Here is a 16,941-nt window from a genome sequence, read left to right as displayed (position 1 = left end):
ACAAATACAAATTAATTTCCAGAAAACAGAAATTTCTAAAAGGTCTGAGGAAATAAGAAGAACTGAACATAAACTCAAAATAAAATTCTGCGGCTGAGAACTGCATTGAAAAAAGGCATTTGTGAATGCCACATAAGTAACTAAGTAGATACCACTTTATCTCAATAACATGTCAAAGTAAATGTGTGTGAAGGTAAATATTCTCAGGGATAAAGAATTGAAACTTGAAAAGCGAAACTGTAAGTCACACTTCTGTAAGACTTGAGTGGTAAATGAAGCATTTTTCATTTTAGAGCAGGTAGTGGTTCTTGCAACTTCTTAAATTCTAAGAATAAGCACTTTAAATGATAATACTCTAAGTAACATTTAGATCACAGAGGTTTTACAATACCGACTTCTGAAGCTACTACCTCAACAAAGGTAATTTTTTTCTCTTGCATGAATGAAACTAATAATGCAGTACGACCTTCTCTCTTAAAACTAGAATTTTTGCATTCTGTCTCTGTCAGAGTTCACTTCAGCTGTTCCGTACTAGATCTGCCTGAAAAATGAAAAAGATACACTTGGAAACTTTCAAGATAAACATTGTGGTGAATCACACATTCTTGTGAGGTGAATGTCTCTCTTATGAAAATATTTAAAATCATATGCACATGTTTGCTTGTCCATGTGAGGACAACCCTTTTGTTGTACTTTTATGCAGTCTTGGCTTATAAATTAATCATGTACTGACCAAATCTGGAGGGAATGTCTTCTAAGTTTTAAGTACATCTGTACCTCTTTAAATCTGCCATCTAGTTTCCAAGAGTTGAAAGGAAAAACAACCCAAGACACTATTTAAGTGTGACCTACACAAAATCAATGCTTTCTCTTCTATCACTGCAGAAACAATAGCAGAAAATTATGCTAAAAATCATACTCCATCACCTGCAAACACGAGAGCCACTGCTTAATCAATATGATCTTATCTTTGCTATCCAACAGATAAATGCTTAAACATGTTAGGCTGTGTGTTTTCTCCATAATGTAGACTTCAAAGCTTGCTGAAATCAAATGTCTCCTTTATGCGGGCTCCAGTAGACTTAGACACATCCAAGAAAAACATTTATATGGCATTGTACTCAACCACCGTCCTCATCTCTACTCTTTCCCCTTCACTCGTGGCCCTGTTTCCTTTTTAAATAATGCCACTACTGAGCTGAAAGCAAGATCAAGTTAAACACGGAGAGGCTAATCAGAGAACTCAATGAACTTTTGAATCATATCTATCCTTTTAAGGAGATGCTACACGCCAAAAGCATGTGATACTGGTATAGCATTATTCATATCATTCTGCTAGGATACATGCACAACTGCCTTTTAACAGGGACACTGTAGGATCCATTGTCCATGTTTACAGGGATGACCATTATGCGTATTTCTTGTGACCCACCAGACACCTGTAGTGCTGAAGATAATTTGGATTAAACAGACAAATTCCAGTCCTATGAACAGCTCTTTCTCTTGCGAAACAAAGCATACTTTTAAGGCAAAAAAGGTCAAGACTGAAACTAGAACAGGCAGGTATAATTTGTTAAACTAGTAAATACCCACCTCTACCCTCTTAGTTTCAGCGGTACCAAAGAGTTCCTAATTCTTTACTGTGGGAATGCAGAGCGTTACTCCCGTAAATACCTTGACAGATTACATCAGATTTTCACACAAGACACAGAAATTGAAGGCAAAGCGGGAGATCTAGCTAAACTTACACATCATTCAGGAGTCACCCCATGTTCCTTATCTTTCCTCATTTTTTCCTCCTCCCTGAATTACAACATAAGTAGTTATGGCTCCAGAGCAGCACGTTCTCAAAACATATGGACAGAACTCACTGACCCTCTGTGGGATTCATGGTACCACCATCCTTCCAGCTTCTGCCAACAGAGCCAGAAAAATCACCAAGCTCTAAAAGGGCAGCGAGTGAACATGAGTTAAAACACACAAATGAAAAAGAACATTTGTATTACATACCTAAGTTATCCACATGTGCCCCTAGAAACAACATAATATTACAGTGCAAAAAATGAACAACCAGATTCTGCCAGTCTGTAACAGCAACCAAATACCGTTCCCCTGGCATTTTGCTTAAAAAAAAAAAATCTATGCAATTTCAAAGAAATACATCTCTGAAATCAATAGGCTGTCCAAAGAAATAATGTTGCCCTGAAATGCAAAACAAATCAAAGATCAGAACCTGAGGTCAGAAAACGCTGTACTTACTTTTTATTCCTGCCTTTAGTGCACGGCTGGTAAAGGACTTTGACAGCATCCCAGGGCCCCACTGGTCTAGAACTAGGCATGAAAATATCTCCAAACAGTGCAGAAACACTGTTTAAGGAGGAACTTCCTAAAGACTCCACCAGCAATGTGTCAGCATTTAAAAGCCATATCTACAAATAAAAAAATAATTTATTTTACTGTCAATTACAACAATTTCAATTTGTTCCCTCACTCTGATCCTAAATCACCTGGTACCAAAGCCACTTTCTTACACAGTTTCTAAGCAAGTGTTAACAGACAGAAATTGACATTTTGTTATTCATCACACTCTGCACAGCCTCTAGTGGAGAAAAACAGGTTAATACAATCAACTGATGCCTGATTTACCACAGTCACTCTCAAGATCATTATTTCTGTAAGGCTGCTTCTTTTTGTGGCTGTGGCACATTCCCCTTGATAGTAACAAAAGAAACATTTCCGAGTTGTCTGTTTCAGTATCAAACGGATTATTTCTCCAATTTAATAGTTTTTTTAGGAATTAGTTGAGCGTATGGTGTTGAACAAGTGAACACTAAAGACAAGTGAAGGCTGCCCATGAGAAGTGCCAAAAATAAAGGATTTTTAGAAAAAGAATGATAGTTTTGACTAGACAGTGATAAGACCTGCAAAGAAAAAGACAACCATTAATGCAGTCTGAAAGGAAGGTTGGTATTTACAAATGGCTGTAACAGATCCTTACTTGGAAAATAAATCTTTATCAAAATAAATCTTTATCAAATTTGATAATGGGACAGGCATTCTTCAGCACTACTTGCCCACAGCAATTAATGGGATATTTACTGAGGAGAGTTTTGAGATATCTCAACTTTCTGCATCACATTATGGATCTTAGTTCAGTTCTGGGCCCCTCACCACAAGAAGGATGTTGAGGCTCTGGAGCGAGTCCAGAGAAGAGCAACAAAGCTGGTGAGGGGGCTGGAGAACAGGCCTTATGAGGAACGGCTGAGAGAGCTGGGGTTGTTTAGCCTGGAGAAGAGGAGGCTGAGGGGAGACCTCATTGCTCTCTATAACTACCTGAAAGGAGGTTGTAGAGAGGAGGGTGCTGGCCTCTTCTCCCAAGTGACAGGGGACAGGACAAGAGGGAATGGCCTCAAGCTCCGCCAGGGGAGGTTTAGGCTGGACATTAGGAAAAAATTCTTCACAGAAAGGGTCATTGGGCACTGGAACAGGCTACCCAGAGAGGTGGTTGATTCACCTTCCCTGGAGGCGTTTAAGGCACGGGTGGACGAGGTGCTGAGGGGCATGGTTTAGTGTTTGATAGGAATGGTTGGACTCGATGATCCGGTGGGTCTCTTCCAACCTGGTTATTCTATGATTCTATGATTATTTAATCTTTTTTTGATTGTGCATCAGTGTTTCAACTTGAATTCAGGGCTTTCATGCTAAGTACTATACAAAAAGCCAGGCTTTTCCTTTATTCACAGCCTACGGTACTGAAGTGATCCGATTTACCAATGGAAATCAATTTTTACAAGTCCCAAGCCTGTATGAAAAGTTTATATATTACATATTTATCATAGAAACCAGGATTTATGCAGTGGTGCTCATTGGAGAGTAATCTTCTGTTTCTCACGACCTAATGAGCTTCAAGTAAAACAAGTTACATGATGTTAGGTAGCAGACATACGATATTCCCTGTGGACAGAGAAAGCCACCGTTAACAGGACACATAGTACATGTTTTAATTGTATGTGACAATCACAATTTATCACAGCCCAAGGCTCAGAACATTACAGCAGAAGCTTCATAAAGGAGGAATGAGATATATTGATAAAGATGTCTTGGGAGGAGATGGGAGGAGAATCACTTTAGCATATGAGTATCAATCATGACAAGCAACTGCACTTGGCTTAGCAAGTGGTTGTTCATCAGTTTTGCTCTGGTAACTCACAGTACACATTCATAGACTAAACTGCAAAATACACATCATTAGCTAGGACCATTACACACAGTGCTTTAAACCAACTGTTAAAGAGGTATTGCAGAAATAGGGGGAAAAAGAGTGTTCTATACACAAAGGCCACTACCAACACGCTTACCTTTAACTAAATAGATTTCCTTCCTTTTGAAATTATTAATTGCACTGTGAGGAAGCCTCCTGGGATGCTTTTCAGAAGGGGAATATCCTTCAAATTAGTCTAGGGAACAATGCAGCAATAGCTGTCTGCAAGAATCCTTCTGCAACTTGCTTTAGAGAAAGCAAACAAAACACTTAATTTACAACACAGTGCATCTGAAAAGTACTTCCTTCCACTATAAATGTTGATATATGGCATCTGACAATAATGTTCTACCAGTTGTTCAGAGTATGTCTTTGTCTCAACAGCAATGCAACAGCAATGCAAACATATGAGAAAGCAAGTGACTCCTTGCAGGTGGAAGGACACTTGGTTGTGAGAAAATCAGCTTCTGAACTGCATTTGCTTCTTGTGGCAATTTCATCCTTTTCCTCATGCATGCATTTTTTTTTGACCTTGCTCTGAATAAACACTCGCCCACTAATAATCTATGTGTTGACTCAAACCAGTTTATACGTGTTATTTCTGGCTAACACAGTTCCAATTTTGATCTGCGCTTTAAATTACATAACTCAAGATACCATGTTTCCTTCCTCTCGGCCACTTTGTACAGCAGAGCCTGCACAACCGAATTCCTTCCATATTAACCCCAGTAAGAAAAGCACCTTTACAGAAATATAAACATATATAAAGTTTAAAATTAATTCATAGTGCAGACTGATGACCTTTTCTGAAAGGACAGCATTAGGAGAAAGTGTTTGGGTTTTTTGCTGGTGTTTTTTTGTTGCTTTTTCGTTTTCTTCTGGTTTTTTTTAAATCACTTTGTCAATAAGCTTCAAAGATGTTCCTCAGAGAAAAGTTGCAACAAATCTCCATTACACTTGGTGGGAATTGATCCAAACAGGTGAAATATTATGATTTACATTGTGATCAGTTTCCTAAAATCCCAACCTGTGGCTCCAGAACCAGTTTGTGGACACTGAGTCATCAATTTGAATTTAATATGGCTAAAAAAAGCTGTTGCTCTTCTCTGCTAGATCTTTCCTAGTTATTGCAGACATTACCATTACTTTAGTCATCACACAGGTCAGTAATGCAAAAATCTGTCCTTACAGCTTCTTTGTCCTCACTTTCAGACTGTTCAGATAAAGGTGTGGTTTCCTCACACTTCAAAATAAAAAAGCCCTCAAAGAGAGATGGATATTTTAGTCTCAACAAGGTACTGGTTATCTCACAACTTGATCATTGCATCATCCCTCTCTCCAGCCCTGATAAACACAGACTCGTTCTGTTCGCATCCTCCAAGACATGGTCCAAGAATCAATATCTGATTGACAGGTCTCGCTTCTTGCTACATAGACATTTTTCTTGAGCTATCTTCCCACTCCCTCTTTCCTCACTCCTGAAAGACAAGCTGCTTTACTTTCAAAGCACCTTACAGCCTAACACAACTGCAAAAAACCATCTTCCATTCAAAACTGGAAGACTGGAGTTAGTATTTAAACACTCCAAACTCTACCACACACCTTTTGATCTTCACAGATCTATCTTTTTGAGTTTTACCAGGCTGATCCCATCCATGGGATGAATTGCCTGTATATATTCACAAAGCTCTTTTAGAGAATGTGAAGAGGGCAGAGAAATCTGTGCATGCTGCTTTTTTTTTTTGTCGAAGATTTTTATTTATTTATTGCCATCCTTTTAAAAAAACATTAAGTAGCATATAGCTTCCAGGAACTTCGTTATCACCAACTTAAACAACAGAACTCATATTACGGTATCCGAAATACCATAACTGGTAATGTTAAGTGATACATGCAGAGGAAATGAAGAAAATAAGTATATATAATATTTGTTGTTTAAAAAAAAATAAAGCAAAAAGACTTGTGAGAGACCTTAACCTTAACTACCACATACACAGCCTAAGCTGGGTGTATTCACGTATGTAAGCACAGACACTGAATGAGAACCATTGGCTCACTGTCAAAACAAACAATTGGGACAGCTGGTCCATGATGCATCAGTGACTAGAATTCTTGTCTAACTTGGCTGTGCACTCACAGCCTCAAGTACCTATATTTTTTTACTGTTTAGCAGTTTACAATCATTAATATAAACAGTGCTTACACTACACTTGTGTCCACGAGGCCTTTGAGTCCCAAGTCCTAACCCATGACTCCAAACACCTGTTGGTGTGTACATAGTACCCTGAACCTCACCCTGGACACGAGTAAGGGCTTTGTGATTTTAAAGACACACAACAAAAAAACTAATAACTCACTAATGAAGAGGAAGGGATGACAATCAGAAATTAGTTACTATGCTAAATCAGCCCGTTCATCTAATCAATACATTGGCAAGAGTGCAACTGAAGGCTAAGGGTAATGGCAATCCACTGAATAAGGTGCTTCTGTTAGAAAACAACCAGTTTGTTCTATATAAGCTACTAGACTTAAGAATCAGAACATTAGGTAACTTGGAAATACAAACTACAAGAGAAGGATTATAAGAACTTTTAGTGACTCCTCCATTAGATTATACATAGTAACAACTATAGGTCTTCTAACAAGACTTCATTTATTATCACAAAAGTATTTCACAGTGGCTGCATAAATGTTATCTTGGCACTAAAATTTACTCAAAAGCAATGTATATACATTTACCTCACAATTCGATATTTGGAAATTACAGAATTTGGATAACAGATACATAACACAGTTTATTCAATTAGATTGCCTGCCTCAACAAAGCGTACCTAGGTTTATCAAGGGCAAGAATCTACAATCATGTATTTTGTTACCTTTTCCTCCATTAATTACTCATACAAACTGCAAAATTACAAATTCTGTGCCTATACATAGTTCATGCATAAAAGAAAACATCTCTGGTTATACCAAGCGTATAGTATTAAGGTAATTCCAGACTGAAATTCCTATCCATCTTATAAGTCTGAGGAATTTAGCTGTCACTATTTAAATATCAAGCTTAACCAAGTTTAACCGCATCAGAACATTAAGTATAATAGGCAATTTTATTTTTGTTTGCACTTGACTTTTACTATGCAATGCACTGACTACAGTAGTAGTCTCTGCTGACTTAAGACAATATTTGTGAAAGATGGTATACAATGCAATGAACTTCTGGTGATTAAAGATAAGAAGCACTGGAGCAAGAAAGCAAAAACTTAAGCTTTCCGTATTTTCTGAATACAAAACACAGTGTTATTTCTGTGCTATTTGTGGTGCATCTGTAGTAGTTTCATTACCATATTAATAGAGAAAATTTCTGTATGTACATCTAGATAGATTAAAAAATGGGGGGAAATTTCTTACTTGAACAGAGCCCTTCAGAACTAATTCAAGAATTTGAATTTGTTAATTTTCTTTAAAAATACAATCATGAACAGCACAGATAATACATTTAAGGAGCTGGGATTCATAGGTTAAACTTTCTCCAGCAGGATAAAGTTTAAAACAATAAAAAACACTTACCAGAATATAGATTTTTCCATTATCTCCTTTCACAGTGAATCTAAATGTGCTTTTAGCAGAGGACAATTCCACAAGACACTGAGCAACCATGCTCTGTACAAACTCAGACCTGTTTTAAGAATTAACCACATTTTAGAGTTTTTGTAACAATTACATGACCGAAGTCATTCATATCAATGTAGTACAAGTGTACAAGTATTTCCATTCTGTCAATTCCACTACATCCTACAGTCACCTTTTATTCAGATATGGTTTCATTATCTTTCTATCCCTCAAAACCAGACAACTTTCTACTTCCTGCTACAGTGATTTTGTAATAAATCAGCCGAAATTACTCCACATCCTTTGTTTTGACCACATCAAATGTCAAATGCTGAATAAAAGATTTCCCCTATTATATTTTACAAATATGAACAGAGTTCAGAATGATGCACATATTTCAAATATACTTCACAAAAGGAAAGAACTGTGACTAATGCATAGTACATGATCCAAGATAGCTAGATCGGCTTCTGTGTCATATTAGTCTTAACTTCAAAGTGAATTACTTGAAAACTCAGAAATTTCACTCCCAATTAGACATTTTAAGCATTATTGAATTACTTCATGTAATGTACCCTTCCACCTCCATAATCAACAGACACTACATATACTTAGATGTATAATAAGTATTTTGGCTTATCACATAAATAGCGAGATAGTGCATTAAATTATACACCACCTCTCTTCTGCGTCACACACAAACACACAAAATTGTACATGGATGAATTCAGACTATTTTACCTTTGAAATGCTTAATCCTGTAATGATTAGAGAAAATTTGACAGCATTTTTTAATCACATGTAATGATTCAAGAAACTGAAATGTCAGCACATTTCTAGCATCCTTTCTAAAAGGGAAAACTGAGGAAATTATCAGATTTTTTTATTTGTTACCTTGGTGTTGGGCTGAAAGTTCCCTCAGATGGTTCAATAATCACCTCGGTGACATAATATTTAATTGTATCTGAAATGACAGAAACATTTTTCAAGTGCAACATAACAACTGACTTTTAAAAAGTAGACTATAAGTTACCGTATCACTATATAAATTAAACTTCTGTTAAGCACTCAATTAAGAGGTGCAGCAGATGGTGAAATTCTGTTTGGTTTGTGGTAGGAGAAGCAACCAATAACAGAAAACATACATTGCCAGAAGAAAACTGCTCTGAGCTAATTAAATGATCAGCAATTTGTCATTCATATTGATGCTTGTTTAACGCTGGGAACAATCACCTTGAAACGAAGCAAGAAAGAGCTCCATTGAAAGAGCTTTCCTAAAGCACTGAGGTCAGCATAGCTTACGTATGTATTTTAATACCCTCTGCTGCTCAGTAATGCTGCAGTGAATCACAAGAGACAGTTTTAATAAAAGCACACACAGGGGAATAATTTTTTTTCTTTTCTCCAGGGCAGAACAGAACTTCCCAAAAATCACACTAATTGAACAGTAATACTGCATACATTCAGAGTTCCAATGTACTGCTCCCCAAAATCTCCATTAAGACAGACTTTAAGACTAACTGGAAGTGTTTGAGTACAGAATTAAATCCCATCAGTAAAAATGGGTCAAAGATGATCATATTGAAGCTCTAGGTCTCTGCTACATACACAGCTTGACCAGAGGGCCAGCAGAACAGGTTAAGCATACAAAGTACTAAATTCATTGCACTAAGTCTTAGCATATGAACAACAGTAAAGATTCATCAGTTCCATACATTTTAAGCGTGGAAGCGATTGCCTCATCTGATCTCTGTCCACATGCACACCATGAAAATTGGAAGAAAGCAAGCATTTCAGAAAGACAATCTGTTTTAAAGATTCCAAAGGCTTGGTAATCCTAGCCTTTCTCCAGACAAGTACTACATTTTTTTTAATTATCTTCACTGTTATGAAATCATATTTCACCTCTGAGTTTAATTTTAGTCTGTTCCACGCTGTGTCTAGTCCTGGGAGAAAGGGGGAAAAGAAGCCAGTTCGGTTACTCTAGCTCTCCATCTGTTACACTGAGTAAGGAATTGGTGTTTCTGCTACAAGGGCATTGGGAATCAAGGAGACATTTGCTTGCAGAGAACTAGGAGGTAGGGTTTTCCAAGGAAAAAAATCATACGAGTATATGGGGAGAGACTGGGGGGAAGGAATAACCAACAGAGGAATGGGGAGTTTCAAAACCAAATCTGGCCTCCACAGCTTCACCACTCTAACCCAGCTTTATCTTCAAGGCATTGATATCTGCCTAAGAGGAAGCACCAAAGCACAAGAGTCAAGTCTGCTCTCTGGTCTCTTTTCAGCGATGATTCAGGCTAGACTTACACCATACATCTCTGGTTAGGTTTTTTTGTCGGTTCTTTGAACACTACATAAGTTTCCCACAGTACTGAAGAAACTGGTCAAACAATGGACATGCTGTCTAACTTCAGTCACGTACAGAGCGCAGACCAAATCCCTGCACATCTACACAACATTTGCTTTTTCCCACACCCACTGATCACATCTGAATGCTTAGACTAAGGTATCCATCATTCTTGATGATCTATGAAGCTCTTTTCCAACCACTGCTTTCCCAAAGTCACAACCTACTTCGGGGGCTTTCAAAGATCTTACTGTAAATATGGTTTTATTAAAGCCTCTGTACTGTTCAGATCCCTGTACAGGACAATCAAGTCTTGCGTCTCCTCATGACTTATTTCTTAAGCAGGCTTTGCATTTCCTGTAGATTCTTCTATTCTCCAGATCTGCCAAGCTCCCACAGACTGATGCGGTAGAATAGAGGAAGAATGAATGAACCATGCTAGTAACAGTCTTATCATTTCTTCTCTCCTGTTAATAACAGCATTGTAAGAACAACCAGAGACTTTACACTACTTCAGGTAAACCCTACTGATTCAATATAATGACAGCTTTTAAACCAATAGTCTCATCATTCAGATGATGATAAGAGATAACCTGTTTCTTTGACAATGCTATTAAACTGGACTCAGGCACCAAATCTTCCAAAGCTCTGGAATCAGCCAAACACACCACAGAAACAAGGATGAGGAAAATGCCTGTCATAAGTCACTGTCAAGGTCTAACAGTGGAAGCAACAACCTCATCTGTTCCAGAAGGGAATGAAACAAACACACAGGAATCAGCCCTGCAACCTACTGATAAACTACTTTTCTGCAGAGTTTTTAACCTCCAGTGCTCAACAGCTGATACAGTGAATTCTGGTTTGTACGTTCCATACCTGACGACATTGTTTCTCCCAGCATTGTCTTGCAGCGCTTACAAATTACTCTGGTATTTTCCTTTGATTTCTGTAGAACAAAGAAATGTCATTTAAATGTCACTCATTAGTTCTGAAAAAGGAATGTATAATTTCAACAGATTCTCCAGAGCAGACAGTGAACTTTGTGCTTGTTTCTGTTCTCTTTATGTTTACACATACATGGATTTGCATTCACTACTTATTTCAGCTTTCTACACTTTGACTTGCTTGCAAGTTTCATACTAGTTTGAAAACCTAGCAATAAATACTGGCCACACAGCACAATCTGTAGTAGCTAACAGGAGAATCTCATAATATTGAGTGACTGGATGATAAAGTGACAAGGTAAATTCAATTTTGCAAAGTGCAAAATAATGTACATGAAAAGAAGTATTTCAAAATACATACTAAAATATTATGCTACAACATGACTAGCATCACTCAGTAAAAAGTTCTAGCCACTGTGGACAGTTTTATAGAAATATCGGTTCAGAAAATGTCCGCAGAGTATTTTGAATTACTGGGAAACAGCTGAAGAAGACAACAAAGCACGATGTTGCAGGTGGATTCTGTTCCTGAACAACTCCTCTCCCTCAATTAAAGCAGGAACAGGAAAAGTATTGAAAAAGAATAAGAATAGTTGTCAGATGTGAAATACAGTTTCATATGTGGCAAGAAAACATAAGTAACAGGAGAAAGTATGATAGACAGTAAACTGAAGGGTATCATTGAGACAGATAAAATCACGAATATTAAGGAAAAACAGAAAAGGAAAAAAACACATTTGCCCTCATAGCTCATGCTATGAAATGATAACCTGGTTTGTACCAAAGAAAAGGAAGGTATTTGTCACACAATACATAAAACAGATTGGTACTCGCTGCAGGAAATTATTTTTCATATTAAAAGTATAAATAAGTCGAGGAATTCCTCAGAAATTCGGAGGAAGCAACGTTCACCAGGGTCTTATTAAAAATAAAAAATGTGAATAGCAACATCTAGTTCAAGACATCTCTACACTGGCAAACATATCATCCAATACCAGCCTTACACCTACGCACCCATTACTGCCCACGGAAAAAGATCTTGCTTCTGGATTACCCTGTGATCTGCCCTAGCAACACTCCTATTAATTCCAGTGTCAATATTTAAATTCAGTATCAGTATAAAGATACAAGCAAGCACAACTCTTACTTTAATCCAAAGGGTAAACTCCAGAACTGGTTCTGCGTGGGCTTATTGACCTGAGCGTAGCACAGTACAGCTCTGGTCTCGAAGCAGCGCATATATACAACCACAATGATGCTCCTGGGTTAATAAACCCTTCTGGAGCTAGAAATCCTGAGAACATAATGTGAAGATACCTAAATTAGATGTGGTCTTTCCATAACCACCTTTATAATTGTTCATACAGTATACAGTGCATAAAAATACCCACGTGTAATTAAACAACTACTGTTTTATTAGCTTGGTTTATAACTCCAAACAAGCCACTATCAACTTGAGAAATTATATTGCAGCATATGCCTAAGAAAGTAATGTCTAAATTTAGCATAGAGTAAACTAGTTGAGGGGAAAAAACTCCAAATTTATCTTTTCCTGTAATCTCTGTAAAAGCTAACAACAGTCCCCATAGATTCCAACTGGAGTGAACATACATACACTCTCCAGAGAGAACAGGTTTTTTTCATCACCATTATCATACTCCTTAGTATTCAAATTTCAAAATATAAGACAATGATGTGTTGGACTGATGTTCAGAAAAAAAGTGGTGCTCTATGGCCTATCACATCACAAAATTCTTTACCAAAAAAGAGCAGCACGGAGTACATAATATAGAATCATAGAATTACAGAATCATTTAGGTTGGTAAAGACCTTCAAGGTCATCAAGTCCAGCCATAAATCTTACTCTGCCAAGTCCACAACTAAACCACGTCCCTAAGCTTAACATCTGTAAGTCTTTTGAATACCTCTGGGGGTGATTACTCTGCTACTTTCCTGGGCAGCCTGTTCCAGTGCTTGACAACCCTTTCAGTGAAGTACAATTTCCTAATATCCAACCACAACCTCCCCTGGCACAACTTGAGGCCAATTCCTCTCATCGTGTTGCTTGTTGCTTTGGAGAAGAGACCAACATCTGACTCATTTCAACCTCCTTTCAGGCAGTTGTAAAAAGTAATAAGGTCTCCCCTCAGTTTCCTATTCTCCAGGCTGAACAGCCCCAATTCCCTCATATACAGTACTTCTTTGAAAGCTACAACTTCAACGTTTTTTCCTGACTACAGTTACAGGTGTTAGCTGAGAACTGTGCAGTAGGGTACCTAAAAGGCACTGCTAACTCGTAGCACGTTTCAACAGAAAAAGTGATAGTTTTAGCCACACTAATTAAATCAATACATCTATTTGACAACCTGCAGCTGCTGGCAATCTGCAGATGGAGATGGATCATCAGCGTAATATTTTCTGTTTCTATTCCTAAGGATCCTCGATACGGTGTCAGGGAAAATATTTTCCCCAAGAGATACTATTAAGGTGCTGCAAGACCATGTGACATTTAAAAACTATGCTACACTGGAAGACTAATAGATGTGAGAAAAATGTTTACAATGGAGGGATGCTGTCTTGGTCCCACTGGAGGCTGGAAAAGACTGTTTAAGCATCTCTTGTACATTCCCGCTACTATTTTGGTCATAGGCAAACACTTCCCAAAGAACTGCAATGCAATTAAAAAAGAACTTTCACACTGGGGCAGGCTGCAGCAATATTCTCTGAAATGAGAACATTTATGCCAATGGCAATCTATCTTGCCTATAACTTTCTGTTACACATATCATGGAAAAATTTTCTGTTTCAATATAAGGGTATTTTTCTTCACCAGTTTCTGCTGGATTTTACGGTTTTGCTCGTTTGCTTGGCAAGAGTGATGCTGGAAATGAGCAAACATAGAAATGAGAATTCATTGCAAGTGTGAAATATACAGAAAGAGGGATTTGACACAAACAAGGAAAGAATTCTTAACTTCAATGCAAGTTTAAGGAAGCAAACATGAAAATTCATTACATTAAACTACTATTGTACACCTCTGACAGAAAATAGCATCCTCCCTTACTCAAAAGTTCTGTTGTTATCCTGGTTTGACCCAGAACTTGGTAGCAACTTTGGCCCACATCACTTTATCATGTTTCTGCCTCAAAACCAACCCTTTTCTGGCAAACATTCTCTTTGATTTATTGAAGAAGTGTGTTGTGTGGACTGGTCCCCTGTCTGTCGGTTGCAATATGAACTCCATGCACCCTGCCTCTTCCCATCTTTGTTCCCATTGATCCAAGATCTCTTTTGAGACTACTGAAATGGGAGATAATCCATTTTGGAGATCTCTGGCAGAAAGCATTGTCCTCTCGGAAATTCGGAATCTTCTGCTCAGTCTCCTTCTTAAGCATACTTAAAAGAAACAACTCCAGTTGCCAGAGTTAATCCAAATTAATCTGCTTCTCCCATGCTGATAACCTTTCACAGTATTATTTCTTATTCTTCCCTCCCCATATTCTGCTTTTCAAAGAACAATGGAACAAGAAACCAAAGGGCCTGCAGCTGCAAGACCTGCAGATATGGATCGCAGGGCAGAACTGCTCCCAAGCAGATGGCTTGCCTGGATGCTTTATACCAATAACCACCGAACTGCGAGAATCCCAGTGATTTTAACTGCGGATAATCCAAATCCCTAATGATGATAAGCAGCAGAAGCAGGAACCACAGTCTCTGGACCTACTTCTCAACAGATTAGAAGTCTCACACTGGGAATCTCTACATAGCAAGCTATGAGCTGTTACATAAATTGCCAAGGCGGCAACAGTTCCCATGTAGAGGATTTTAGTAATTAAGTGTAATACATGGCACTGGAAAAAAAAGATGGTATCTGCAGGCCCAACTTTTGTCTACACAAATACAGACAAGCAGTAGATTAACTGAAAAGGCTTAATGGAAATACAGTCTTTGGTGAACTAAGTCCCTGGATGTTTTTCTGGTAGCAGAAAAGACTATTGCTTGAGCTTTTGTACAAGAAGTAAATTTACAAGATGAGTAAAGCACTGCATTTTCTTTCTTCATAGGTTTTCTTTCTTCATGGGTTTTACCCTACCACTGAAACATCGGTATCCCTGCAAATGGGCAATGACATATTTCAATGTTTCTAAGCCAAATTATGGCCTTCTTCCTAGAGACTCAGCTGATGGATCTGTCCCATCCTGTAACACCTCAGAAACATCAACATGAAGAGTTATAACCTGGGTTTGCAGGCCCCTTTCACTAGACAGAGCATTTAAACAAACTATTTCCTTTCTATGTTCTAAGAATGTAAGGCAGCTACATCTGAACCCAAAACACATACTGACTTTTTCAAGTCTGTCTAAAGCTGAAATAAAAGAAAGGAAGAAAAAAAATATCACACCTTCCTTTGATCATAGTTAAGGTTATGCATCCAGTGACAGTCTGAGAAGATAAAGCATCATTACTCCAGTTTCCTCATTCTTATCTTCAGTACCCTTTGTCAAACACCTATGCCATTACAGTCATTATACCACTAAATGTTGATTTCCTTCACTTAAGATATTTTTGGTGGAAATACTGGGGTCTAGAACTACTTAATGAAATGGTTTCCTAATGCAGTTCATAGGAAGAAGTTCTTCTTTCATATCTAGTTCAATATCAAAACCACAGTGCATGTCTTAGAAAATGTAATCCATAACTCCAAATATTTTCTGGCTTCCATACAACTGGATGTCAACAACTCCCTGTGAACTTCAAAGTAGCCCTGCGATACATACAAGTTAAATAAACCAGTGATAAAAAAGTTTCATCAAGTACATTCACTTAATTATTCAAACAAAATCATTTACCAAGTTGGAGCCACTCTGAGAAGCATAGTGTCCAGTCTGTGAGCAGTACACAGAAGATTCAGGCACATGTAATTCATTCCCTGAATTCAACAGAAAAAAAGTGTCTCCAAGAAAACAATCGTCATGCTGAGGGTGCAAATTGCTTCTGGCAAAGGGGTCAGGGTGACAACACCACTCTTCAACTAAAGCACTCCAGTTTTCACTTGGTAGAGGAAGAACTCTGCGAAATTTCCTAAGAGGAAAGAAGAAAAAAAAAATTTCCAATATATCGTATTAATTTTCTAAGACACTAAAAGAAGTTTAGGCTCCTTACAAAAAGTAGGGGAGGGGGCTGGAGAGGAGTACAGCAGTTTTTAAAAAGGAAGTGCTTGACTCTCCTTTCAGTCAAAGGCACTTTCTTTGGATGAATTCTTAGAAAGCAATGGCTGTTTGCTGCCAAGTCTGTGATGAAGCACTTCCCAAGGGTGAATCTCCAATGATTACAAGACAGAACTTGGCATAATCCTTGCTTGAAATGAATCACATGGCAAAAATAAAACAGTTCTATCCAGTCATGAAAAATATAACAATAGGTGTTTTGCAATTATATTTATTATTACTTCTTGCAAAGTTCCCTTGCACCAAATGTTGATACAAAAAAAACCCAAACAACCAGAAACTACCAGACTCCTACCACATCAGGGGAGGACATGTCCTTTGAAGCCCCTCAGGGTCAGACACCAGACTTTGAAATAGCTAAATCCTGACAAAGATACTACAGTATATCCTCATTTTTTTTTTAAAAAAAAAAAGGACAATATGATTTTAATTTAGATTCAGGTTCAAATTTCAGAAGTCACATACGAAAAAACAAAATCCCTTTCTCCTAGGCAGCTGGATGGACCAAGCAAGCTGCTCCAGGCAATACCAGACTTTGTTACCACTGTT

General features: G+C 37.8%; 1 protein-coding gene across 1 annotated transcript in view; it reads right to left on the bottom strand.

Annotated features, from left to right (window-relative positions):
* UBE3D (ubiquitin protein ligase E3D) overlaps nucleotides 1-16,941 on the bottom strand; it is an 82,636-nt gene that overhangs the window by 56,817 nt on the left and 8,878 nt on the right. The window contains exons 4-8 of the mRNA XM_069851313.1: nucleotides 16,015-16,246; nucleotides 11,097-11,166; nucleotides 8,765-8,834; nucleotides 7,829-7,937; nucleotides 2,260-2,429 (exon numbers count right to left, since the gene is read on the bottom strand). Coding sequence (XP_069707414.1) covers nucleotides 2,260-2,429; nucleotides 7,829-7,937; nucleotides 8,765-8,834; nucleotides 11,097-11,166; nucleotides 16,015-16,246 — 651 coding nt within the window. The remainder of the gene's footprint in view (nucleotides 1-2,259; nucleotides 2,430-7,828; nucleotides 7,938-8,764; nucleotides 8,835-11,096; nucleotides 11,167-16,014; nucleotides 16,247-16,941) is intronic.

This window comes from Phaenicophaeus curvirostris, chromosome 2, assembly GCF_032191515.1.
Source record: "Phaenicophaeus curvirostris isolate KB17595 chromosome 2, BPBGC_Pcur_1.0, whole genome shotgun sequence".
Lineage (NCBI taxonomy): Eukaryota > Metazoa > Chordata > Aves > Cuculiformes > Cuculidae > Phaenicophaeus > Phaenicophaeus curvirostris.
The sequence above is the reverse complement of the archived record's forward strand: the minus strand, read 5'-3'. Positions and strand labels throughout refer to the sequence as shown.